Raw genomic sequence first — 25,189 nt, forward strand, 5'->3', positions numbered from 1 at the left:
TTTATGGTACCATCGAGGCCATCTACGTGATTAACTTATTGGTGGCACTACAATTGCTGTGTGTTGTACCAATTGTTCTTTATTGCAACAACTAGAGTGCGATTGTACTAGCTGGTAGGGCCATTATCACTCTTCAGACATAGCATGTTGGAGTACATTTTCATTTCACCAAAGAGCAAGTTGAGCTAGGCACCATTCGTCTTGATTTTGTGCCTTCATCAGACAATTTTACAAATATATTGACCAAGGCAAATTGGGGCTACAATTCTTGCTATCCAAGATTAGCTTGGGAACATCTTTCCCTACTTCTTTAGACTGATGGAGAGAGAGTGCTTTCCTCTAGCTTTTCCTTCCAGTTTGAGAGGGGATGACTATCTTTTGTTAATGGTGATAGGGTGTTGCTCACAGTTTTTATTTAAGATATTACATATATTGTACTTTGTATCTTCATCCGCATCGTCAGGATGACCATGATTAAAGGGTGCTTGGACAAGTGAACATTTCCTTGCGAGGGCATTGTCCAAGTGGCGTTGTTGAATCGCATTTTGCATAAGCATGATCACCCGTGCATTGCCTTTTGCATAACTCAGTACATTGGCATTCTATTCTTGTAAACATGCATTTGTGTACATTTATTTCTTTTTAGACTTGGAGTGGCCGACTCTTGATCCATCATATTTGTGGTAGGGCACATGGCACAGTCTTTGAGGCAATCTCGCTTACTTGCTTAGCTCGTCTAGCTTGCTTACTGCCATAGTTACTAGGAACGAGGAACGGCAACGGAGGGAACTGTATATATATACATACATACATACATACATAATATATATATATATATATATATATATATATATATATATATATATATATATATATATATATAGAGAGAGAGAGAGAGAGAGAGAGAGAGAGAGAGAGAGAGAGAGAGAGAGAGAGAGAGAGAGTCAACACTTGTCTTAGAATCTAGAACCATAATTCGTGAAATTAGACTCTGGAGACATAATAATCAAGTTTCAACAATAATAAAGATTCAAAACATTGTAACTAGCAATGGATTGTCGCATTGATGATTCAATATTGTAATCAACAATGTTGCATAAGTCCAACTGGCAACAAGTGTGCATTGCAAAGACACAAAACATGCACTAAACTTTAAAGGCTAAATGGTAAAGATCCAAGTTACAAGAGCTCTAATTTCCAAGTCAATACTCTAAAGTTCCAAAAGGCTAGCTGCTAAGTGCTTTGATTCATGGAAGATAGCTCCACTGTGCCTGAATGCTCATCCTGCTGAACAACATCCTACCCATCACCATCACCATCACCATCATCGTCATCTTTTTCCAGTATAAAAGAATCAACCTTTGCAGCTAATGTATGAGCTAGCAAGCGAAGATTGGAGCTTACATAAACTAGGTCATTCGTCTTCATTGTACCAAGACGATTTCTTTTCTTTGAGTAAATGTGATTGAATGAGCTCCATAGTTGCTCTAAACAAGAAGAGCTAATTGTTTGACTAAGAATACGAATAGCCAAACTCTGCAACTCTGGAGCTTCTGCCCCGTAGTCCTCCCACCATGAAGCAGCCCCAATATTTGTCCTGTCCTCTAGGGCATCCTCTGTACCAAACATCCCTAATGTTTGCCGATATACAGAGAGTTGATTTTGAATTTTGCGTTGCATTTCATGGCTAGGATAAAGCCTTGCAAGCAATGTGTTCTAAGCCTTGACCACCTCAAGGTCTCTTTCTTGCATCTTTCCTTGAAACTTAGGATCAAGCACATATGCTGCAGCATGCATAGGAGAGTCGTACTCATTCCATCTGCTGATGCGTAACTCCTTGATTTGCTCATACCTATTTGCATTTGGTTCCAAACTCTCCAACCTCTCAATCATGCAATCCATACCTTCATAGATCTTCCCAATGCATGGATCCACGCCATCTGCAAGCCTCAACATGTGCATAATAGGATCAACCATTTGGTTGGTGCGATTCACCTCATCCCAAAAATCTCTATCAGAGACATATGCATTACATAACATAGCAATAGTAGTGGTAGTCCTAGTCCAATTTTCATACTCATCACTAGCAAATAGCTCCCTAATTGCACCTTTGCAATAGTGCAATCGATCAAGCATAAGAAAGTTATATGTAAGTCGTGTATCCATGTATTCAAGAAGTTTTTTGTCACTTCTCTTGCGAAACTCAACATGCAAGTATTGATGATTATATATAAATGTGATAATCTTGTTGCCTTTGGCAACAAGAGATGCAATCCATGGCAAGTCCCCAATATCCTTCAACAAGTTATTCAAGCAATGCGCCATGCATTGACTAAAGGTGATATGTGGATACATTGCCATTTAAATGTTTCATGCTACCCTGTTTGTAGGTTCACCATATCTGCCACAAACTGCACTACATTTTCTACCCCAACAACCTGCACTGGCTCGCACCACTCGGATGCCAATACATTTGCACTGTTTCCAGTCTCTGAAGCATTATGACTACCAATGAAGTATACATCCCCATGAGAATATGCGACAACACCATGTATGGACCTATGGCATGTATCACTCCATCCATCTGCTATCAATGTCACTCCATTTCTTGCCCATTGATTGCGAATATTTGCTGTTGCAATCTCTATGGCTGCTTTCTTCTTCTGAAGTAATGTAGTCCTGATAGTTTTTGATGAAGGGGGCTTATATGTGGGTCCATACTCTGCAATCTTTGTCACCATATTTAAAAAATAAGGTGACTTGGCTGATTTGAGTGCAATATGGTCATGGTAAAAAAAGTGTGCCACTGTTGCATCTGTTTCCTATTTTTTCTTTGGTGCAATGAACTTTGTCTAACACCATGACCTGCTGCCATTGATGGCCCACGAGAAGGCTGCGTAGTCACTAATCATGGTGGTCTTTTGCATGAAGCACCATGCCTTGCTAGCCTTGGAGTCCATGTTGTTGGATCCATTGCTATATTTGGCGTCCTCATGGCATGTGAATTCCCCATAGAAGTGGCTATGCGGTCAAGTAACTCCTGCCTTTTCTCAATTAATACATTGGTGCAAAAACGCACCTCTTTCCCCTCCTCATGTAGAAGATGGGCTCTCACTTTATCAGGCCCACTAGTGCAAGCATAAGAGCAAAGTTTGCATTTCCAAGGGCAAGCCCCTCCACCTCTCAATGGCACCCCTGCATCTACCTCATTCCACCATGACCAAGTAGTGCTTTGACTTCGTCCAGTTGTTGACGAAGTACCTGCTAAGGATGATGAAGATCCCATAGATGTCAATGCTGCCATCTATATAGAAATGACAAATAATCAGTAAACTTCAATGAAATTACAGAAATTTGCACCCAAAATTTCAACATCCATGTGTCAAAGTTCAATGAAATTGCAGAAATTTCAACCAAAGTTGAAAGTTTAATGAAATTGCAGAAATTTCAGCCAAAATTTCAACACGAGCATCGAGAATCGAGATTTCTCGGACGCCACCTAATCGTGGGCGAGAGTCAGGCCAAGCAAGCAAGAGAGGTGGGCCGCACGCAAGGTAGGCGAGAGAGGCAGGCGGGGTAGGCAGGGCCTAGGTGAGGCAGGTGGAGCAGGCGAGTGAAGCGGGAGTAGGCGGGCGACAGGCGAGGAGAAGCGGGAGTAGGCGTACGATAGGCAGAGTAGCGGGCGACAAGTGGGAGAAGCGACATAGGCAGGCAACAGGTGGACGGGAGTAGACTGCAAGCGACAGGTGGGAGTAGCGGGCAACACGGCCCATTTAAAAAAAATTAATAGCTATTGCTGGAATGGCTGTTCCAAACATGGAAGGTCTTGTAACGGGAGGGAATGGCCAGGGAACGAGACAAGGAACAGGGGGGAATGGCCAGGGAATGGGACAAGGAACATGAGGGAATGTTTCGCCAGTGTTTCTTGGGCTCGAACCTCTTGAAACATGTTAATCCGTTCCTATGTGCCAGAATGGGCGTTCCTTGTCTCTATGAGATCTCCTCATCAATGTCACCATGCAGAAAAGCTATTTTCACATCCATTTGGTATAGCTCTAAATCCAATACAGTTGTGAGAGCAAAAAACACACGTAGAGTGGTAATCTTCACAACAGGTGAGAAGACCTCTTGGAAGTTAATCCCTTCCTTCTGTGCATACCCTTTGGCGACTAGTCTTGCCTTGTACTTGGGTTTCCCATCAACTGTCTTTACTTTGTAAACCCATTTGTTTGGAAGAGGCTTTCTTCCTTTGGGCAACGACACAAGATTCCAAGTATCATTAGCATACATAGATTTAATCTCTTCTTGCATAGCTAGCTCCCACTTATTGCTGAATTTGCATGACTTGGCCTCTTTCTATGTAAGAGGCTCGCCCTCATCTGTAAGCATCACATAGTGCAAAGAGGGGTTATACCTATGTGGCTGCCCTCTTAAGTGTGTAGACTTGCGTACCCAATGATCTACATTCTTAGGAATCGGGTCTACATCTAGAGGCATGTTATTTTCAGCATTTATTGACTGCTGTAAGCCATTTTCGGCATGCTGTTCATCCTGTACAGCACCTTCATTTCCATTTTCAACACCTGCATTTTCATAATCAGCAAGTCTATCTTGCTGTCCATGACCTCCTTGTGCTTCTATTTGCTTTCCATCATCATCTGGCTCAAAAATAACTGGCTGATCATCAGTCTCAGCTTGTGGTACAACATCATGAGACTCATCATTTGAAGTAATAGATGGCTGCAAATTTTGAAATTTGACCTTTTTCATGTTTACATTAGAGGCTAAAGTACTTTTCAGCAACTTTGCCTCATTAAACACAACATTACGGCTGCGAAGAATTTTCTTGAACTGTGGTAACCACACTCTATAGCCAAATTCACCCTCATCACCATAGCCCATGAAAATGCCTTTGGTGGATTTTGGGTCAAGTTTACTCCTCAGCTCATCTCTAACATGCACAAAAGCATCACAATCGAATATCCATAAATGGTCATATGAGGCCGATTTGCTAGACCAAACCTCCTCAGGGATGCCATTATTTAAGGACCTGTTTGGAGAGCTTTTGCAAATGTGAACAGCGGTTTTAAGTGCCTCTCGCCAAAATTCATGAGGGAGATTAGTAGTGGACAGCATGCATTGCACTCTCTCACATAAAGTCCTATTTTATCTTTCAGCCACACCATTTGAAGAAGGGCTGTAAGGAGCTGTAAGCTCCCTCTTGATTCCATGCAAGTCACAAAAAGACTTAAACTCAGTAGATGTGAACTCACCTCCATTATCAGTTCTCAAGCATTTCAGCTTTCTACCTGTGTGAGTGGTCATAAATGCATGAAAAGTTTTAAAAACTAGAAACACTTCACTTTTCTTTTTCAATAGATAAACCCAAATCTTCCTAGAACAATCATCAATAAAAGAGACAAAATATGCAGCACCACCTAATGATTTCACGGGCATACTACATACATCGGAATGCACTAAAGTCCAAGAAATTGGACTTATGGGAGACACCAGAGTAAAATGAATTTTTCATTTGCTTTCCAAACTAACAGTCATTACAAGAATCAAGTTTAGAGCCTTTTCCATCAGTCCTCTTCAAAGAGGTAAGGACATCAAGTCCTTTCTAGCTCATATGGCCTAATCTCTTGTGCCACAACTCCAAATGATAGCCAATTTCAGCAATTGCAAGAAACTTGCCATTCAAACCTTTATAGTGTAGACAATACAAAGTGCTCTTCTTGATTCCTTTTGCAATCAGCATGGAACCCTTTTTCAATTTCCACAGACCACCACCAAACAGTGTAGTGTAACCATGCAAGTCAGGTTGTTCAACAGATAGTAAACTCTTCTTGATGCAAGGCACATATCTGACATCTTTCAACATAAGCTCTTGCAGCATGGAACCCTTTTTCAATTTCCACAGACCACTACCAAACAGTGTAGTGTAACCATGCAAGTCAAGTTGTCCAACAGATAGTAAACTCTTCTTGATGCAAGTCACATATTTGACATCTTTCAACACAAGCTCTTGTCCATTATCCAAAGACAAGTGTACAGTTCCTATGCCATCAATGCTATAAGCATGGTTATTTTAAGATATACTTTTTCACAACTACCTACATTGAACATAGCAAAACACTCCAAGCAAGGAGTTACATGGAAAGAGGCACTAGAGTCTACAATCCAAGTCTGAGTGACACCATCATCAACTGACAGAAGTGCATTAATCTCATCAGCCTTGGTAATCTGCATATCCTGCATGTGACATACAAGGGCATCATAATCTATTGCACATTGTACATCAGCCTCTGAATCCGAGAGCTCCTCTATGATTACACTGGAGGGCACATTGACCTTTTTCTTGCCTTTGATTGCCTCAAATGCATCTGTCTTATCCTCTTTCTTCTTTTTGTCTCCTGCATTTTTATTTCTCTCTTGTTCCTTCTTGTAGTACCTGTAATCAGGCTTCTTGTGGCCCTTCCGACCACACTGATAGCAAGTAACATCACTCTTTTCCTTTCCTTTGCTCTCGCTTCTACTTCTCTGTCTAGCATTTGCATTTTTTTTTTCAACCTTGCCTCTAACATTGTAAGTTGAGTTGCTGCCTTCTCCACTAGACTTTCGTCTAATTTCTTGATTCAAGATTAAACCCCTCACACCATCATATGAGAGATTGGGGTTATTACTGAGAGAAACTACCAAGGTCTCCCATGAATCCGGCAGTGCCATGATCAGAAAGATCGCCCTTAGCTTATCATCAAAATCCAAATTAGCATCCTTGAACCGATTTAAAATACCAGTAAATGCACTCAAGTGCTTAGCTGTAGGCTTGGACTCATCCAGTCATATATTCACCAACTTGCCCATTAAATGCACCTGATTAACAGACATGGTGATCTCATAGGTAGTTTTCAACTTCTCCCATATTGCATGACCTATATCTAAGCCCTTAATATCTATCAAAATGCCATCAGTGACACCCATCTTTTTATAAGCCATAGCCTTTTTGTTGACTTTGGCCAATTTGCATCAGACATTTGTGAGGGTTTATCTTCCTACAAAGCCTCCTCACAATCCTTTAAGAACAATATGCCATGCATATGGCCTTTCCAAAGATTAAAGCCATGACTATCAAACCGTTTGATTTCCATTAAACTCTTAATGTCAGAATTGGAAGAAGTTACAACCATTTTTATCACAAGCACGTGTGAATGCATTGAATTGCAAGGACATAAGCTGAACGAGAAAATACAGTGCTGTTCTTGCCTAACCAGCAATAAACCTCTGTTGTTTTTACATAAACCAGCCACCACACGGGCAAATATTGCAGAAATTTACCAAAATCTGCACAAAATCCCAAATTTCCAAGTCCAATAGTGTTGTAAATGTTAGCCAATCTGACCTAGCCAAGCAAAATTTCATCAATACATGAAAAGTGTCAATTTTTCCAGGTCCAATGTCAAGAAATTTTGCTTAGATAAGCAAAATTCCAACAAATTTGACAAAATCCCAAATTCAACTGAGGTCAACATGCACAATGTTTGCAATTTTTGACACAAATGTCACTGCCAAGCTTAAATAGCATAAAATGTGGGAAAAGCCCAAAATTTCCTGAAGTAGATTTGCATAGATTTGTAATCTGTGCTTATGCGTGTGAATGCGCGGAAGGGGAAAAATAATAATGAATTGACATTTTTGATTTTCAAAAAAATGGGGGATGGGGCCATTGACCTGCCCGTCCTGTCAGCCCGTACAGCCCATGTCACCTTGCCACACGTAGCCTCCTCCCGTCTCGTCCCATTGATCCCGGCTGGACCTCGTCGCCACGCGTAGCTCCCACGTTGGTCCCTGCTGAATCCTGTTGCCTGGTCTCGAGCAGGTCCAGTCCTCACGCTAACTTGGAGCCAGTTCTGTCAGATGTCAGTGATATGCATCTTCGTCACGCGTGGCTCCTGTCACCTGCTTGCTGGCGTCAAGACCTGTTGCCTTCCCTGTTGGTCTCGAAAAGTGTGTAGAACTTGGCTCTGATACTAGTTGTTGTGAGTACACGCGGCTAGAGGAAGCGTGAAGATTTGCAGTAGGAGAAGTGTGTAGGTGAGTGAGAGCGACAGAGAGAGAATACGATTTGATTTGGGTGTATCGACAATGTGTTGGTACACAAAGAATAAAATGTATTTATACTTAGGGTACGTAAGGGTGCATTCACATGTACAACATAATAATACACGTGTACGATACACGGAGATGAATAAAGGATCTTTACATTCCAACACTTAGATGTTTTCTCCACATAGTGTATTTTCTTCATTATCGATACCTAGTAGTGATTGGGATAGGCTTGTTTATTTTGTGAAGATCTTGGGGCTTATCATTCTTCTCTCCCCTCAAAGTACTGTTACTGAATTAACCAAACACTTTTTGAAAACACTTAATGTTAAATCTTTTAAAAAACAAAATAAAAAGTACTTTACTTTGAGAAAAAAAAAGGTACTCCATTGTATTTCCATGCATCTTAAATCTTACTATGCTTGTTGCCGTCTTAAAAAATCTATCCAAGATATTTGCCCAACATCTTCAATAAGCAAGTCAAGGCAATAGGATGCACATGGAGTCCATACAATGCTAGGAAACTCCTCCTCAAGCATACGTCCCATAGACGTACAATTGCTTCCATTATTCATCACCACCTGCACCACATTTGGATTTCTACGTCCATGATGACCTGTCGCAAGCTCCTGTGATAGTAAGGCTTGAGGCAGAGGCATTGATGACCTTAATGAACATGGTATCTTTACATGAAGATACCAAAGCATTGTAAACATTCCTTCGACGTATATTTCGTCATCCATCGCATAATATTGTGCATCCATATTTCACCCATGTTTTCTTCAAGGGTTCTAATTGAGCCTCTATGGATGCTTTCTTATTTTGAAGCTCTTGTGTGCGTAATGGGCCTTTCCACTAACACTCTATGCGGCTCACTGCCATGATTGTCTTCTTTCATTGATGTGTAGTGGCCACATTGAAAGGGATAGCACACCAAATAAATAAGCATGTGAGTTTCCTAGTTGGCTCCACAATTGCCTGTCTCTGAAGTCCTGCATGGACACTTGCACCATCTAAGGAGCCCTTTTGTCCACCATCACTAGAAGATGGCAACGGGGTCCTTTTTGCACTTGGACTCGATACGGATATGGATGCACTTCTTTTTGATGGGCCATTGGTATCTCCAATTCGGCTAGTATCACTAGGCCCACTAGCCTCTCCTTGCCCCACTTGTGCTTCATTAGCCCAATGTGGTGTTGGATGAGAGGATTCATCCTCTTCTAGCTTAATACCCATACGCTTTCGATGCCAACGATGGAGACTTATCGTTACTTCTGCCAACACGTTTGCGCTAGGTCCGATGTCTTTGTTGGGAACACACGCCAAGTGGTGTTTCATGCGCATTATGCTCTCCAATTTCTCCAATCCACAATAGTTGCACTGCCACTTCTTTGATCCATCGGAGCCCTTTTATCCCTTGATTGGAGTGACGTGCCTCCAATATGGATCCGATGCCATGATATGATGATTAGTCTTTAGGTAATGGATTATGGGAAGAAGAAAAAAAAAGTAGTGGTAGTGGTAGTGGAAACGGAAGTGGGAGTCGAAGTGGTAGAAGAAGAAGAAGAAGAAGAAAGAGAAGAAAAAGAAGAAGAAGAAGAAGAAAAAGAGGAGGAGGAGGAGGTGGCAGCGGCGGCGGCGGGAGTTGGAGTGTGCCGTGGGACTGGGGAGCTGGAGTGAACACGCTACCGCTTGCTAGGACTTGGAGTCTTTGAACTGGACTCAAATTGCGAGTCCGGCGCGTTGGATAATCAGCCCCAAAACGGACCCTAGGATTGTGAAACAACGGTCTGTTGTTTCCATTCCAGTCTGAAACGGCCGGTCCTTTTCGGGGCTGCTAGAACGGTGTTTCGGGATACTGTGATGCCTTGGCTGCTTTGGGATGGAATGCCTTGGGAAAGGAAAAGGAAAAGGGTTTGGACTTGTTTACAGTTCCTTTTTGGTTGCAATTTTGGGCCTAAGAAGGGGTGTTGAGCTAAATTACCATTAGCTTTCATTAAACAAGTTCCAAAACTCAGGTTAATTACTGAATTTTAACCCTGTTCTAGACCAAGAGTGGTTTGAGAGAGTTTCGGTGTTCCACATGTAAACCTTGATTTGGGAGGCCCCAAACTTTTTATAAATAGACAACCTGCCCTCCCATTTAGTTGATCTCGTTTTTGCAGGTTTAAGGTGATCTATCTTTGTTGCCCACACTCCATTCATGGAAGACATCTCAGTTGAAGCTGCCCAACATTGTCTTCATCCATCTAGCACTTGTTTCTAGTCTCTCCTTCATAGGTTTTACCCCCAGGAGCCGTCACCCGCTGTCGTCTATCCTCCAGGAGTTTGCATTTCAGCTTTGCGGCCTACATCATTTGCATTTCTTGCTCCTACATCATCTCTAGTGGCTAGTGACCTTTGCAGAAGGCTGCATTTTTCTCTAGAAGGCTGTATTTGACACTTCTTGTTGTGTTTGCCAATTCTATGGATAGAGCTCAATGTTTTAGTCAATTGGTTTGTCGTGTGAGCACAACTATGTTAATAAGTTGTATCACCACTTCTAGAGTTAGTTCTAGAGTTAGCTTAACTTCTGTTCAGTTAGGGGTTTGGTCTACCTTAGACTTGAGGCTGTACTTTCACTCTATCACTTTCAATTTAGCTAGTACAATCTCCAGGAGCCGTCATCCGCTGTCGTCTACCCTCCAAGAGTTTGCATTTCAGCTTTGCGGCCTACATCATTTGCGTTTCTTGCTCCTACATCATCTCTAGTGGCTAGTGACCTTTGCAGAAGGCTGCATTTTTCTCTAGAAGGTTGTATTTGACACTTCTTGCTGTGTTTGCCAAATCTATGGATAGAGCTCAATGTTTTAGTCAATTGGTTTGTCGTGTGAACACAACTATGTTAATAAGTTGTATGACCACTTCTAGAGTTAGTTCTAGAGTTAGCTTAACTTCTATTCAGTTAGGGGTTTAGTCTACCTTAGACCTGAGGTCATACTTTCACTCTATCACTTTCAATTTAGCTAGTACAATCTATCGGCTTCTACTCATTGTCTACTCTCTCTCTCTCTCTCTCTCGTTTCTCTCTCCTCCATACCTCGTCACTTTCCAACATCTCTCTAATTCCGTCTTCGGTAAGGAAAAATATCCCACTACCATCTAGCCACATATGAAGATCTTGTTTCATTTTCTTAGGTTTTGGGGCAGCTGGCACAACTTGGTTATCGAGAATGCATTCGAAGTTTCCCGTTCTTCTTGGGTACTACCACGATGGGCGAAACCCATTCATTGTTAGCCACGGGATAAATGAACTCGCCTTCAAGAAGTTTTAATAATTCAGCCTTCACCAGAGTAGAATAATTAGGATTCATACGCCTTTGTCTTTGCCTTACAGGTTTGGCATCAGACTCTAGGTTAATGTGATGTTGGCATACCGTGGGATCAATCCCCTTTAGATCTTTATATGACCAAGCAAGCACGTCTAAGTTCTCTTTGAGTAGGTCTTGTAGGACCACTAGTTTTTCTTCTGGAAGATTGAGACCCACCTTTAGGTGACGTTCAATACCATCAGTATCCAGGAACGTCACTTGTCTTTCACCTTCCACTTCGCGGATAAATGTCCCACGGATTGCTTCTGGATAGATGTCTGACTCTTTAAACGAGCTCGACTAGGCATACAAGCTACCCATAAGATCTCTTGTGACATTCAATCTCATGGATAGTGTAGTTAAACTATCATAGTAAAAACTATATCGCTAAGAAACTTGTTTCCAAACTAGTAAGGATAAAAAATTTATTAGTACAAAGATTGATCTTAAAAACATCTCTATAAGATATGTGAGAGTGCCTAATGGAAGAGGAACATGAACAAGGAGAAACAAGGGAACGAAAGACTACAACAAAATGTGCACGGATTCTGAATGATAGCTGAACACAAAGGTGGACTGATCAATCCCTACATGCAACTCAAGGCATTAATGAGGGCACCGGATCATGCCGAAAGACAGAAGACACCACCAAGAGATGGAGGAAATTCTTGAAAAGTAGAATGACGGTGACCACTGGAGACAAGCTATAAATAGCCAAAGATGCTAGAAACTAGCGGACTTCGTCAAACTGGACCTAAAAATGCTGGCCAACCTGATCATTAGGGATAAAATTGTCGAGACATGCTGGTCGGCAAACTTCCTTGATTTTGGTTCTTGAATGCTTCAAAGAAGTAGCGGAATCGGTCGATTTCTACCGGAAGCCTCATAAAGTGCTTCATTTTGGGTTGAATCCCATAGGATTTCACCTAAATCGCCCATATTTTTGGTTGGGCCGAGAAATCTTGCTAAACGGTAGCGAAATGGCTTGTACAGAATGGGCTTCTCAGAAAGGGAGGAAGAAAAAATGGCAGGATTTCGACTCCACACTGGTTTCTAACACTTCAGCTCAATTGAATGATCAAGAGGAGCCTCTGTTTGAGCCTCTAAAGATAGAGGATTCGTTCTTACCAAACGCAGGGTACAACTCCTTGTCGTACTGCGCTCTGTGCATGTTTCTGCATGACGGGAAAGGTGAAAAGGCTGATCGCACCATCTCATTGTGTAAACACATGTCACAACCTCCAAACACATTGAAAAAGAAATGAAGTGGCCTAGAAAATAACTCGGGAGTCGGCTTGTCTAAACACACCTAAAATTGACTCAAAAAGAAATTCATGCTCTAAACAAGGTTGCCTTCTCAAGCAAATCACATGATAGACCAAGTGTTAGAGTTCCTAATATCCCCATTTGACTCAAGCTAAGGTTCACAAGTAAGAGATGATTGTGCAAGACACACACAACTACTAATACCTCTTAGATCTTCAATGTGGTGGAAGGCCAAAGAAGATGGAAAGGGTCCAAGGGTGGAAAAAAAGTACCAATGCTGATAAAGTCCATTGATTTCATACCTCAATGAAGAAGCTCCCCATGATACTAGGGATCCCCCTCATAAACACAAGGGGCCAAGAAATCTGCAGCAACATCACTGATATCATCTCCCCCTAAAAGGAATGGGGGGTGCAAGGGAACCATAGGAGGACATGCCGGGGATGCAATGTTACCTTTGGGATAGATGGTGCATAATCCGAAATGGGTGCAGCTATGGAAGACTGCCGGAGATGCAATGGTACCTATGGGATAGATGGTGCACTATCCGAAACAGGCCCAGCTATGGAAGACTGCCTTGAAGGACCTTGTACAATGGGGTTAGGGTAATTCATAGACAATGCACACAATGAAGAGTCTGAAAATGAATGAATCTGAATATTACAATGCTCATGCAGCAAACACACTATGTAGTGAATGAATACTGTACCCCGAACTCTTGTCTACGCTACATTGTTTGTCATACTCTGATGGATTCTAAAATATAGCAAGGCAGCCTCCAAAGACATCTTGCAGCAGCAAACGCAACAATAGATGCCAAATTTGAGGCAAATCGAGTAGTGAGGAGAGAGAAAACAGCAAAACACAGCCTGCAATAGCTGGGCAACAAGCAAAGAGAGCACCAAGAAGCGAGCATGAAACATAGGATTTCATGCTGCTGCAATAGCACTCTAACTACCAAAAAGAATGGGTGTAGGACCCTTCAAAGAAATCTGTAGATCAGCCAACACCTATGTAGCCATACAAATTGCATTGTTGCAATGAAGGTTGCCTTGTACTTAGCCTCACAAGACAAGGTAGCCATTGTAGGTTGTTTCTTACTTGGTCATGAAATGCATGAATGGCCTAGAAAGAAACAATGTCCACTTGTAAATTGCCTAGTTTCCAAATCACTAGCCCAATTTGAATCGTTGTAAGCGTGTAAGTACAAGTCTCCCCCCTTGGGGTGCCTAGATACCCCACTGTCAAAATAGCAAGTATGCTACATTTCAGCACCATTAAATGCACTATCAGCCATAGATGTGTCATAATTGCCTAGATACCCCAGTGTCAAAATACCAAGTATGCTACATTTCAGCACCATTAAATGCACTATCAACCACGGATGTGTCATAATTGCATATCAAGAAAGCATAGTCCTCTCTACAAAGTTGGATGTAGCATCCCCATCCGAAGACCGAATGGCGAATGTCTCTTGGACAACCAAAGTGGAGTCCTTTTTCTTCTCCTGGGCTAACCTTTTCTTGCATTCATTAATGTGTGCAAAAATTGCAATCGGTATGAACCAACTTAGATGTACATTCGTTGAGCCAGTGCTTGGCTATGGTTTCTTGCAATAGTGGCATTTCCCCTTTTTCTTTGTTTTCTTTGTCTCTTAGGTAGCCTTGTTTGAATTCTGTCCCAAATCATCCTTTTGCTGATTTTTTACAAATTGCTTCGCTTTGCCCTTGCCTTTATATTTAGAGAGCATGGCAACATCCCTTGACCGCATAGCAACATTTGTTTGAGTCTGTTCTCTTGTAATAAAAGGCTTTCCAACTCCACAAAGTAAGAGGCTGTGCTCTTTCTCCCCTCTCGAAAAAGATATATATGAGGTGCATTACCATTATTTAAGAGAGAGATGCTATGCAAGAAAAATCAACTCGATGTATGTTCCTATACATGAGAATGTTGAAAATTTTTTCACCAAGGCTGTAAAAAATAACAGGTATTCTCTAACACCATGTCAAAATAAATGACAGTGCAAAGAGACAATAGGGTTTGCGGGGAGTAACGCAGAGTGTGTATGGCAAACATTGAGAGAGAAGAGAAACTCAGAAACACAAGAAGAACACGGTGATGATGCATTGAATCATGCTATGAGAAGAAAAGTTGTTATAGCAGAGCCAAAGCTCAAAAGATAATTGCACTATCATGTTTGAATCAGGCGGTAGCACCTATGGGAAATCTGCATAGTGAAGGGAGCAAAATGCAATCCTCCTAGTAGTGGGCTATTGAAGTAATCACTGGAAGGCGAAGGACAACTGTTGAGGGAGCAAACTGCAGTCCTCTAATGCCGTCGGAGATAAAGAAGATGATCACCGGCTGTAGGGAGTGAACCACAGTCCTCTGATGCCGAGAAGTGTATCAGGATGCAAAATGCAAATATCTGTGCCCAGAATGCTAAAAGTGCAAACTGTAGGGAGCTGACACGTGGTTAGGAGAGGTCACTAGATGGTAGACACTGCTCGATGATGGCAAACACAACTGTTTGTAGTGATGGGTTGCAAAACGCAAATCTGGAGTGACTCAAATGTTGATGACTTATGCCAGGGAGATTCGCCAAGTGACAGGAAGTTGTCGCTAGGTGATGGAGATTGATGCCAGGTGTAGGAAAGCTATTGCTAGCTAATGTAGACTGACTCCAAGTGTAGGGAGTTGATGTTGGGTAGAGAAAGCTCCAAAACACAAATCCTTATGGTGTGGAATAGGGCGCTTGAAGTAGGAGAGAAAGGGTGAAAGTAGCCACGAGCCACAAATGACAATGTCCTATTGAAGGGGTGTGAGGGAAGTGGAAGGGGCTAGTGAGAAAAGGGAAGTAGTGGTGGTGACCGAAGAAGGCGGTGAAGAATGATTGAAGAGAGTGAAGAGTGAATGAAGTGACTGTCTATTTATAGGCATAAGTTGTCTAGGGTGGCGTACCACTGTGCGGGCACCCATTGAAAAAGTGGCCAAAATATGGACACTAGCCCTTTTTGGGGCTGTTAGTGTGAAACCCTAAATGAAGAGTGTGAATCGAAGAAGTGGTTTCTCAATAGGCACTATCTCACGAGAAGTTTGAGGCTTTTCGCAAGTCCTTAAACTTGCTACCCTTTGGTGATTGATCATTCCTGTACTTTAGCACATTGGCATTGCAAGGGGATGTTAGAATTTGTCAATTCTATGGGTAGTGCTCAATGTTTTAGTCTTAAGTTCTTTTTTGGTTCTTAGTGTAAACACAACTAAAGTTGTAGGTTGTGTCACCACTCTTAGAGTTGGAGTTAGAGTCTGTTAACTCTAGTTGAGTTAGAGGTAGGTCTATCTTAGACCTATATTGTACCTTTCATTCTCATTCTTTCAGTTTACGAAGTATGCTTTACTCTTTTGCTTCGGCACACTCTCATTGTCTCTCTTTTCTCTACTCCATAGCGGGCTGTCATTGTCCAACATGATGATCTCTAATCGTAAGGTGATACACTTGGTTAACCGAAGCCCTCTCTAGACTAACCAATGGTGATCTCTAATCATAAGGTGATACATTTGGTTAACCAAAGCACTTCGTTAACCGAAGCCCTCTCTAGACTAACCAATGGTGATCTCTAATCATAAGGTGATACATTTGGTTAACCAAAGCCCTCTCCAGAATCAGCCAACTGCATAAGAAATGAATGCATTGCGAGTGACCCAAATATGCCAACAATCCCAATATTTGAGAAAGTGAAATAAAATCTCCATATGAGCTTGTGCCGGACCATGATGTTTAGCCTTACCAAAGACCCAATCAAAAGGATGCATCCGAGTCCCCACCACATCATGCCAAATGTTAGAAAGGAGGGCCCAAATTCTCTAGGCAAAAGGACACAAGATGAATCTGTGACGGGAAGACTCAACTGCAATGGTATAGAAGAAACAATTCCCATTGGAAATACCCTTGCGGTGAAGAGCTGATGCAAAGGGAAGACCACCCACTAGTATTCTCCAAATGAATACCTTACATTTGAACGGTGTCTTGTTGCTCGATCCCTCCATTATGGTAAATTTCCACCAGGCTTTACATTTGTGCAATTCGCAAAGTGCATTGGCTTTAGTGCATTGGTCTTTCTCTCTCTCTCTCTCTCTCTCTCTCTCTCTTTGTGAAGATAATTGAATTAAGTAGTAAATATTTACATCAGACTATTAGGTCAGCATTGAAAATAATAGACAAGAAGGAAAGTCTACATAGACTCTAACAAAGAAATGCTACACTGAAATAACAGGTGGAGTGGAATGAACACTATCCAGCTAGGGAGTAGCAATGTCAGGAAGAACCAGATTAGCAGACACCATAGAGGAGATTTGCCACAACTCTAAACCCTGGATTCGAGCCACATGACCATGAATGCCAGATACCAAATAAAAAATGAAGGCATTCCGAGTACGCCAAATATGCCACAAGGCTGTCCATCTAAGGAAATGAAAAAGGCAGGGGGAGTCTGAACTCAAAGAGGTCATCTTTCTCATAATCAAAAAATGAGGTGATATACGTTGCTGGGTCAATGAGAGCCACACACAGGAAACAAAATTCCAAATCTGTCTTGCAACAGGGCAGGAGACAAAAAGATGAAGCACTGTCTCATCACATGTGATATAAAAGATACATCGCCCAATAGAGATTTTATGAGCACGCATCACATTCCCAGTAGGAAGAGCCCCAATAAGTAACCTCCACATAAACACTTTTCCTTGATAAGGAGCCTTAGATTTCTAGAGCTGGAGGAATCTATCTTGCCATTTCTTTTGGCTGTCCCAAATATGCCATACTGTATTAGCCTTATCCGTGATCCATCTCTTGGTCTCCACCATCTGATGATATATTTGGTTAGCTGATCTTTTCTCGAAATTATCAGGAATGACAAACAACCAATCACGCCAGGGAGACAAAAGCTGTAATGCAGGCAAAGGATAGTAGCTCCCAAGTCTGTCTTGTATGGTCGTCCAAATATTAAGATATCCTCTAGACACCCGAAAGTGTTGACGAATACGCCGAAAGAAATAAAGACGGGCCTGCCTAGAAATGACACCATCTAGGACTGTTTGGAACCCCGAACAAGCCATTCGGTTAAACTTGTCACGTTGCATATCTTTATTAGGCCAATCCAACAATCTGGAGGAAGCCAACACTTCACCTAGCAGGGAATTCTCCTCCTTTCGAAAATCCGGGGGCGCCAAACTGTACAATGTAACATCACTTGCCAAGAGGTGATCATATGGGAAAGGAGAAAAGGCTGGGGACCTTAATAGATCTTGTGGAGTAAGCACATGCCACCAACTTGCAAGAAGCCTGAATAACCGTACTACCATGAAAAATGCTAGTCCTTTCTATAAAAGATTTTGCTATATCTGTCTAGGGATGACTCTCTACACAAAGTGCTTGCAGGAGAGCTAATCTCAAAGCAGCCATATGAAAATTAACATCCAAAAGAGCTTCTCCCTCCATCCTTTTAGGAGTAGTCACATGCTGCCATGAAATCCACACCTGGCCCTGAGGATTTCCTTTCTTTTTCCATAGCATGAATCGGATGGGTTGAACCAATTCCAACAGGGATTTCTTGGTCCAAGGAAGCAATGGCAAGAAAAACGAAATCATGTTGATCATAATGCATTGAGCAACTTTAAGTCTCACATGGAGAGGCTCAGCCTTGAGACTTCGAGTACATAAACTGATCATTGATACGGGATGCCATCCAATCCAACAAGGCCCGAGGAGCAACCTCTACACCGATAGGATAACCTAAATGTCTGGTTATATTTCCCTTAGGAATCACAATACCATTCCAGCCCAAAGTCTGCAAATCATTTTTTGTACAAGAGAGCAATGTGGATTTCTGAGCATTAATATGAAGTCTCGATGCCATAGCAAAAAGTTTCCACGCTACCATTGCCCGATTAACATTGGCGCGATCAGCCTTAAGAAACATAAAGAAATCATCTGCCAAAGATTGACCAATAAGTTGGGCCCCACTGGGAAGATACAAATCAACGATCTCACCTTGATTGACCAACTTATCCAACAAAGAAAGCATTGGGTGAGTTACTAATGCAAACAACAAAGGGCTGAGAGGGCAGCCTTGTTGAAGAGACTGAGAACAAGGCAATTTCATCAATGATCCCTCCATTAAGTGCAATACGAGCCATTGCCCCTCGACCAATAGTATCCACAAGAGAAACCATACGTGGCCCAAAACCCATGGTGGACATTAGCTGCCTCAAAAAAGTCTAGCTTACATGGTCAAATGCCTTTTCAATATCAAGCTAAAACATGACCACCTGTTGGCCTGAAGCTTTTGCAAAGTCAATCCCCAGTTGAACATTCAGAATGTTGTGCATTGTATTCCGACCCTTAATAAAACCATATTGACGTGGATGAACCAAATGCGGCAATACTTTCTGCAATTTGTTGGCAATGATTTTAGAGAAGATTTTGTATAAAGAGCCCATATGGAGAGGGCACCTTAGGCAATAACCGAATGACTGTAATATTCCAGTCTGACGGCATGACACCGGAATTCCAAACGTGCTGACACAGGCGAGTCAATGGATCCTTAAGCTGCTCAACATTGGTTGAAAACAAGTCATTAGGAAGCCCATCCCAACCAGGGCTTTTCCTTTTAGGCAAATGGGACAGCACCTCTTCCACTTCATCCTTCGAGATATCAGCCTCCATTAAGACTACCCATTGTGGCTGAACCTGATTACTAACCAGATCACAAATGTATCTTTGAGTTGAGTGTACATCATCCGAAAGAATCTCTTGAGGGCCCAACAAGGATTTGTAAAAATCTACATACATCTAAATGGTGGATGCAGGATCTATCGCCATGTCACCTTGCTCATTTTGTAAACGCACAATATTTTCCCAAGCATATTTTTGATGTAATCGGGCAAAGAATTGATGAGAATGATAGTATCCATAGCATGCTGAATCCCATACTATCGGGATAACATATGTGCATTATCTCTAAAAACAACCCATGCCTCCATCCCCTTTGATAGGACCCTTGACCGAAAGGAATCAATTATTTGCTGAATACGTTCCAGAAACTGATTTTGCAGGAGAAAGGATTGATTGAAACGAAGAGGCAAACGAGCCAAGAGAGCCTTATAAGCATGAACATGATGGTGTGTCATTTCCAAGATCAAAGGATAGTGATCATACAAAACATGCTGTCACTCTCCACATATCAATGACTGTAGGGAGAAAAAAATCACTTTGACAAATATAGATTCTTTCCAGTCTGGCCCATGTGTTTGGATGTTGAAGAGAACGACAAGTATATCTTGACTGAGAGGGATGCATCCAAGACCACATGTCTTGTTTCAAAGACACAGTTGCTAGAGTATCCCAAGCTTGTCGCTTAGGACCATCCATAATAGAGTGCTGCAAAGTCGTCTAATCCAGAGACGCACAGACATTAAAATCCCCTATTACAAAGCTTGGACGAGCCATGGCAAGGCAATGCAAGTCATCCCAAAGCTGACGTCCAGGAGCAGTAGAGGGAGCATACACACCTACTATCCATATAACCTCTCCCTCATATAGGATTTCTATAATCATAAATCTGCCTCGATGGTCTTGAGAAATCAAAGATGGTTGCAATGAAGATTTGACAGCTAATATTACTCCAGATTTATGTGGAACATGACCACTAAAAAAAACAAAATAATCCTTATATACATGAGATGATCTTGCCAAAGCATGCTTTTTATGCTTCACAGCACAGAAAACATCCCAATTGCTGGCTACCACCACTTTCCACAACCGATATTGCTTACTACTCGAAGAAATACCTTTGACATTCCATAAAGCAATTCTCATGATGGATCACAGAAAAGGAAACTACTGAACCCCCACTTTCCCTTTCCCTTTAACATCAATTGCTTCGGGTGTCTGAAATCTTTCCATCTCACTTCGAATCACATCTACCAGATCTGTCCTTTGTAAACTAGCAATCGAAGTATGAGAAGGAAGCTGTTGGTTGCTGGGCATGGAAAACTTCGCGAGGAGGCACCATCCTCCCTCGCAAATCAAAGTGCAGAGCAGTATTAGAAACCCTTTTTTCGTTCATACCAACTGTAGGTTGAGGTTTCATGTAGAACCCCCTACCTCGGCGTTGAAAAGTCTGAGTGATGGTCTGTGAAGTTGGGCGAATAGAAGTTGATTGAGGCTCCTGTCTAGCATTGCGACGAATCACCGTAACCCAAGAATTGTCCTGAGGAGTGAAGTTCTAACCCACCGAAAGCGATGCACGCTGAGTATCCGCTTGAGAAGCAGCCTTCTTTCCATCTACTTGTCCCTGCTAGACAATCGGCGCCGGAACAGCTTCAGGCTGCTGAACCATCTACTGGGGAAGATGGCCATGCATATCCCAATCAGGATCCATAGACTCCTGCATTACCTCCTGGCTTCTATCACATTTTGAAAGGAAATGTCCCAATTGTCCACATTTGAAACAATGTCCGGGAAATGTGCCCCATTTCAGCTCATAAACCAAAGTTTGCAATCCCGGAACCTCAAAATGAACTTTGGTTGGGGAGGGTTCCCTGTATCCCAAATCATACTTGCCCTATTCCTATTACGGGAGGCCAACTGAGGATCCACCAACACCTCACCAAGAGATCTCAAAACCAAGGGAAGAAGTCGCCAAAGATGTGCATGAAAATCCACCACCTTGACCCAAATTGGACAAGCCTGCCTAAGTACCTCCTGAAACTCCGCCATAGGCCTCCATGGAACCATATGAACTAACTGACCATCCATGAACAACGGGATACGTTGCATTATGTGAGCATGCACTTTCGGGGAGCGGAAGAGGACCTCAAAAAAACCCCTCGGCCCATCATAAATCTCATCCACCAGGGGAGCTTGCCCATGCTTTGAAGCATCATCTTGACTCATCTCCACATTGGCAAGCATAGATTGCAACCAAGCACGGATTCTAGTGATCAATGGAGTCCTTCCAATAAAGTAAAAGATGGCTGCCCTCTCATGGAAGGCAGCAACCTGCTGGAGAACCAGATCCGCACCCATAACTGCGACTACATGTTCCCCTTTTGGCAAAGAATTTGCTTTACCCTCATTAGCTTGAGCATAGTTTGACATCAGATGATTGGTAGTGGCCAGCATAAACTGAAAAGACTCATTAGTTTGAGAACATGAAGCATGAACATTTTGTGAAGGCAAATTCAGGGCACACAAGTCCGGTTCTTCAACCGACATCTTGCGACGTTTACCCATCTCATCCCCTTCCATTAACCGCCCAAAATCTCCAGCTGACGAATCACCATCGGATTCTGCCAAGTCTTTATTGTCCCCATTTCCAATATGTTGGTCTAGAAAGGTCATATCAATACCATTAGATTCCTGCAAATTTGCCATTTCTGAAGTTTATGCCTATTACACAGATAATTCCAACCTTGTCTCAGAACAGAACTGAATCTGTCTCCTTCTGTATGCTGTTGAACCTCAGCACCTCAGCACCAATCTATCCTCTGCTGTTCTGTTTGTACAGACCTTTACAATCTCTCTCACTCTCAGTCTGTCTTACCCGGGATTAGAGCAGATCGTCAGACCCACGCAGTCTGACGCGGAGCAGGGTGCCAGTGAATGTCAGAACAGGTCAAGGATGATGGTCGTGAGCCGGGCAGAAGACAGGAAACAGGTCGCCAAGGAGAATCGCGAGCAGGGCAGAAGACGGATGGGCAAGGCAGAAGACGGGATGGCAAGAGGTGAACAGGGGGATCTGTGAGTATTCACGGCCGTCCGCAGCGAGTCTCATCCATCCTCAGGTAGGCGTCTGCTTGCAGGTAGGCGTCCGCAGGCAGGGAGTGATGACATCCGCAGGCGGCTCAGGGATAGGGCTTTTGCAGGCAACTCAGGGACAGGGCGTGCTATCGTCCTCTCTCTCTCTGGGCGAGATCTGGCAACGAGCTCCAAAGATGTACCAGCGACGGCCAGTAATTTTGTCACTAGGAGCAGACAACCAAAAGATAAATGGTAAAAGAGCGATCCATTATGAATTAGTGCTAGGGAAGGTGAATTTGGTATGCTAGTCCTCTAGGTTTTGTGTCTTTGATTTCATGTTAAGGTTGACAAGTTGATCCAAGCATGGGCTAGGGAGAGGGAGGGCAGCAGTGTTCACATTTCTTACTGGGCTCTTGCATTTTGCAGGCATTAATTTGACAGTGCATGGATTATCTGAAGGGATCAGTGATCGGGATTTGGCAAGCTTGTTTCATCCTTATGGAACAGTCCTTTATGCAAAAGTAGTTGTGGACAATAAGGCTGGACCTGGTCAATGTTATGGTAATTGTTTGTCTAAATTTTAAACGTCTTTAAAATCAGTGCTGTGTAGGCTTCTTTACATGGTGAGGTACCTGTTTGCTCAATTTCTGCGATTGTATATGTGATGTTAGGTTAATGTCTGTTCATAGTGATGTCCGTCAGGGAGAAAATGGAAGGTGCACATAATATTTTATGATTCTGAGGTGCATATGCCCTTGAAGATCAGCCAAAAATGGGGTAAATTGAGAGCACCAAAAATTAATTTGACAGATTCACTTGTGGGTAGACTTTTGCAATGGTAAGGATGGCGAAAATCTTAGGGTGTAGAGAGTAATAGTGCAAGAAAAAGAGTATAAGCTCTTTCTGTGCAGTATCATGTGATCTACAGCTACTTTGAATCTATATAAGTTTGTGAGCACTACATGTACTGTGAGACTGCTTTCTGGCATCTATTGAAGTTCATGAATATGTATGCATGTACTGTGCAACCACTTTGTGGCTTTCTTATGCGACATCAGGAGGATAGCCGTTGTAGCATTTTTACTGGATGGATTCCAATCTTCCAGATCAGCCAGTTTCATCTTGTATAAATTGTGGTAGGTAGTAGCAGATAGCTGCACCAGCTCCTTGGAAGTGCTGTATTTTCGATTTTTAAGCGCACATATGTGTTTTACAGAACGGCCACAAGCAATCAATCTTAATATAGTGTACTATCAGTTAAACAGGCAGATTTTTTTAGGTTCCTCTTGAAGGTAAAGGGTTATCTTGTCAGAAGGGCCTCCAGGTGGATAAAATGGTCCTGCTAAAGATACCTTTTTCATGGGGCTCCTTTAGCAAGGAGTTTGGGAGGCAGACTCTCAGTAGCAGTAGCTCTGGTTTGCTCGCAGTGCTACATCAGTACTCAGACAGAGGGATTTTGTCATTGTACATGTTGGAAATCAAATTAGCAGCTGCATATCTACAGGATCTAGTTTTCTGGTTCAGATAAGATTTTTTTTGATTGTTCCATCTCTCCATTTTCGCAGTAGTAATCAGGAATGCAACTTAGTCTGTCGTATTTGATGAGCAGTTTGTAGCCATGAGCAGATTGGCAGTAGTGGTGCCAGAAATTTTCGGGCTTTTTATATATTGCCGTCACATAAGTTCGCTCTTGTTTCAGTTGCACATTCTATGCTTTACGGATCAAAAATCTCCAAGAACTAATTTCGTTTGCTGTGGTCCTCAAAATAGTTTGTCTTGCTGTATGTCTGCATGACTTTTTTGATGCATCTGATCAGTGGTCTATTTTTCTCGTCCAATGCCAGAGAGTATGAGGTACATCAACTTCTCAGGTGCAAACTTTGGGGTTCATTTGTTTACCTGAGAGGGAGAATCATACATTTAGTAATACATTAGCACATAGAAGTTTTGTTTCTTCAGAGCATTAAAAAATGTTGAGAGTTCTGATAGAGCAAGTATGGGTGCAGGAATTGTCACTATGGAGAATCCTCAGGCTGCAGAAGCAGCTGTTGCTGCTGTTAATAATATGTTTATCCTAGGACGACATATCAAAGTGGATGTTCAATCCAGAGAGCAACTGCCTCCGCATCCTGGTTATCCTCAGCATGCCATGCAACAAAATATGGTGCAGGGAGGTGTAGGTCCTGTGAGGTGGCATAATCGAGCTGGACCTGCAGGCCGCTGGCCCTATTAAAACTATAAGCAGTCCTGATCATCCTGGCTGTAGACATCTTGATGATGTTAGGTTGAATGTAGTGGTACAGTTGGCTCACAGCACTTGTGGTAATCTTTATCAAGCGCCTCATGCACAGCTAAGCTGTTAAGCTTAAATTCATTTTACCTTTCTGATGTTGTGTACTTGTTTATTAAGTCTTCATTTTCTGGACACTGGCTGTATGATTTTGCAGTATTGATCTTTGTGCTACGTCTATCCTGTAAGGACTGTTTGTCAAGAGATTCAGGAGAAGTGCAGTACAGAGGAGTAAGGTCCTGTTTCTGACCAGCAGATTCTAACCTGTACAGTTTTCTGTCATTGAGAAGTATGTTAGGCATATCATTTCTTGACGCCCACTGAGACAATAGAATTGGAACTACTATTGTCGAGCAAGGAGAACTATTCACCCAGCTT

The 25,189-nt window shown here is 42.4% G+C and overlaps 1 protein-coding gene across 10 annotated transcripts in view; it reads left to right on the forward strand.

The window, feature by feature from the left end:
- LOC148026301 (uncharacterized) overlaps positions 1 to 24,946 on the forward strand; it is a 65,022-nt gene extending 40,076 nt beyond the window's left edge. For 9 of the 10 annotated variants that reach the window (XM_087690709.1, XM_087690712.1, XM_087690707.1 and 6 more), the window contains 2 exons: positions 22,948 to 23,082; positions 24,528 to 24,946. In XM_087690709.1, the coding sequence (XP_087546835.1) occupies positions 22,948 to 23,082; positions 24,528 to 24,754 (362 nt within the window). In that variant the 3' untranslated portion in view covers positions 24,755 to 24,946. The remainder of the gene's footprint in view (positions 1 to 22,947; positions 23,083 to 24,527) is intronic. The other variant, XM_087690716.1, reaches the window with a different exon arrangement.
- The last annotated feature ends 243 nt before the right edge of the window (positions 24,947 to 25,189 follow it).

This window comes from Lygodium microphyllum, chromosome 13 (assembly GCF_053477565.2).
Source record: "Lygodium microphyllum isolate KBCC chromosome 13, Lygodium_microphyllum_v1.1.10, whole genome shotgun sequence".
Taxonomy (NCBI): domain Eukaryota; kingdom Viridiplantae; phylum Streptophyta; class Polypodiopsida; order Schizaeales; family Lygodiaceae; genus Lygodium; species Lygodium microphyllum.